We start from the raw sequence: 2,335 nt of genomic DNA on the forward strand, positions 1-2,335 counted from the left end.
AGTAAGGTTTATATACCCCTTCTTTTTAATGTATTTTTTATTCTTTTTTCTTGTATTACGAGGAGTTAGGTTTATGTCTTCCTGACTAGGTATGACTTATTTTTTATTACTAATAAACTACAATGGAACGCTTCCCATTTTCAACCAGGGATAAACCTCTCAACATAGAGCAGGAATTCCAACATAGGTTTGACATTTGATGAATACTTTCCACAACTTTGTTTTTTAATTTTTAATTTTAATTCTTTCAAAGTGTTCATCCTGTAATCTTTGGCAAAGCTAGAATGTCATTGTTCAAGTATAATTCGATGCAAATAAGTTTGTTTGGCAAGCATTGATCAACCAGCCATATGTACTGCATATTTTTATCTAACAAATATGAGAACGCATTCACTTAACATCAATACTATTACATGCTATACCACATATTAATGATAAGCTTCTATTCACATATACCATTTGCTCGAAGTTTGTTTCTAATCCGACAGATATGTGCCACAGCATCATAGATGTTCAATCTTTCTCTAGGCAACTCCGCTGAGCAAGCAACACCAATTTCTAAAACAAAGATTAAACTTTCTATGATTAGGATGCGATTCCTTGCCTTCCCCGCATTAGGATGATTGCTTTCTTGAACAAGAACGGGATCCAAAACCTCTTCCACTTGCTCAGGTAAAGCTGCCTTCACAAAGCTATAGAGGTTTGAAGTTCCCTGAAACATGTCATCGGTCGGTCTTTTTCCTGTAAATATTTCCAACAGGAGGATGCCAAAGCTGTACACATCACCTTATGTCCACACTTCATGACCCATGCCATATTCTGCATTCCACAATTCAGAACATTATATTCTAATTTTCTACTGACGTGCTGAAAGCTCATTTCATGTTTGAAAATTTTAAATTAAATACTGCACAATTTTAAAATACTAGCTAGGAAAAAATAAACTACCAAGTGTAAATACCTGGAGGAGCATAACCAATGGTTCCCTTGATCCCTAAAGAACTTGATTGATTTCCCGAAGAATTTTCAACAACTTTTGGTAGGAACCTCACCAACCCGAAGTCACCTACATGTGCAACCATGTCCTCATTGAGAAGAATATTGTTGGGCTTGAGGTCGCAATGAACTATTGGCGTCTCACAATGATGATGGAGATAATCCAATGCCATAGCAACATCAATAACAATATTCAACCTCTGAGAAATTGTTAAGCTCCTTGGCCTCTCATTTCTCTCACCAATTGTATGAATTGGATACAGCCATTCCTCCAAGCTCCCGTTAACCATGAACTCATAAATTAAGGCCTTGAAGTCGTGACCGCGATAATCAAAACCAGAACATGCCGAGAGTACCTTGATAAGATTATGGTGTCTAATATTTTTGAAAGCCTTGCACTCAGCAATGAAACTTTTGTAAGCTCCGCGACGAACGAGGTTGAGTACCTTGATGGCAACTGTAGTTTCACCTTGCTCAAGTAGTCCTTTATAAACGGACCCAAAACTGCCCATACCGACCAAGTTGGTTGAGGAGAATCCATTTGTTGCCTTTAGAAGACTTTGGTAAGACACCTGGGGAAATTTGTCCGAATCCCTTGCAGCTTGACCCTTTTTGTCCCTCCGTGAGCAATAAAGGTACAAAAAGGTTAGTGCAAAAATGACTCCAAGAATCCCACAAACGAGGGAGAGAACCAATTTCATGGTTAAGCTCAATCCTTCCTTTTTTGCATGCTGGAATTTGCACTTTGGCAAATGAAACTCAGGTATGCCCCCACAAAGCTTACTATTTCCTTCAACTGATGTTGCCGTTGCATTCTTGAACACTCCTTTGATCGGCAACATGCCCTCAAAATTGTTATAAGATAGATTCAAAGATTCCAAAAATACAAAACCTTCTAAGAATTCTGGAATGGTGCCTGACAAGTTGTTGTGAGAAAGATACAATTTTGAAAGACCTCTTAGTGAACTCAAAGTTGATGGAATTGTCCCATTGAAGAAATTTCCATGCATGTCTAGGTACTCTAATTTTATACAACTAACAAGACTAGCCGGAATTTTACCGAATAACATGTTATCAGAGATATTTAAATACTCTAGATTTATTAAAATTCCTATGTTCTCTGGCAGGGAGCCTATAAACTGATTTTGTCCTAAACTCAAATCATACAAGTTCAGCAGACCAAAGATTTCTTGCGATATGATACCGCTGAAATTGTTGGCACCAAGATGTAAGATCCTCAAATTCTGACACTCTACTAAACTCGGCGGGATATTGCCTTGAAGTTTGTTGCCTGCTAAGCTTAACACATTTAATTGACTTAAATTTCTGAAAGAGGATG

General features: G+C 37.6%; 1 protein-coding gene across 1 annotated transcript; it reads right to left on the reverse strand.

Annotated features, from left to right (window-relative positions):
* Positions 1 to 442: 442 nt before the first annotated feature.
* Positions 443 to 2,066, reverse strand: LOC148695536 (LRR receptor-like serine/threonine-protein kinase EFR). Its single transcript, XM_088697342.1, has 3 exons — positions 962 to 2,066; positions 800 to 819; positions 443 to 682 (listed from the first exon to the last, which is right to left on the reverse strand). Exons 1-3 carry the CDS (start codon positions 2,064 to 2,066, stop codon positions 443 to 445), a joined length of 1,365 nt encoding a protein of 454 aa, XP_088553468.1.
* Between the last annotated feature and the right edge of the window lie 269 nt (positions 2,067 to 2,335).

The sequence above is a fragment of the Pyrus communis genome, chromosome 7 (assembly GCF_041283825.1).
Source record: "Pyrus communis isolate YQ-2024b chromosome 7, ASM4128382v1, whole genome shotgun sequence".
NCBI lineage: Eukaryota > Viridiplantae > Streptophyta > Magnoliopsida > Rosales > Rosaceae > Pyrus > Pyrus communis.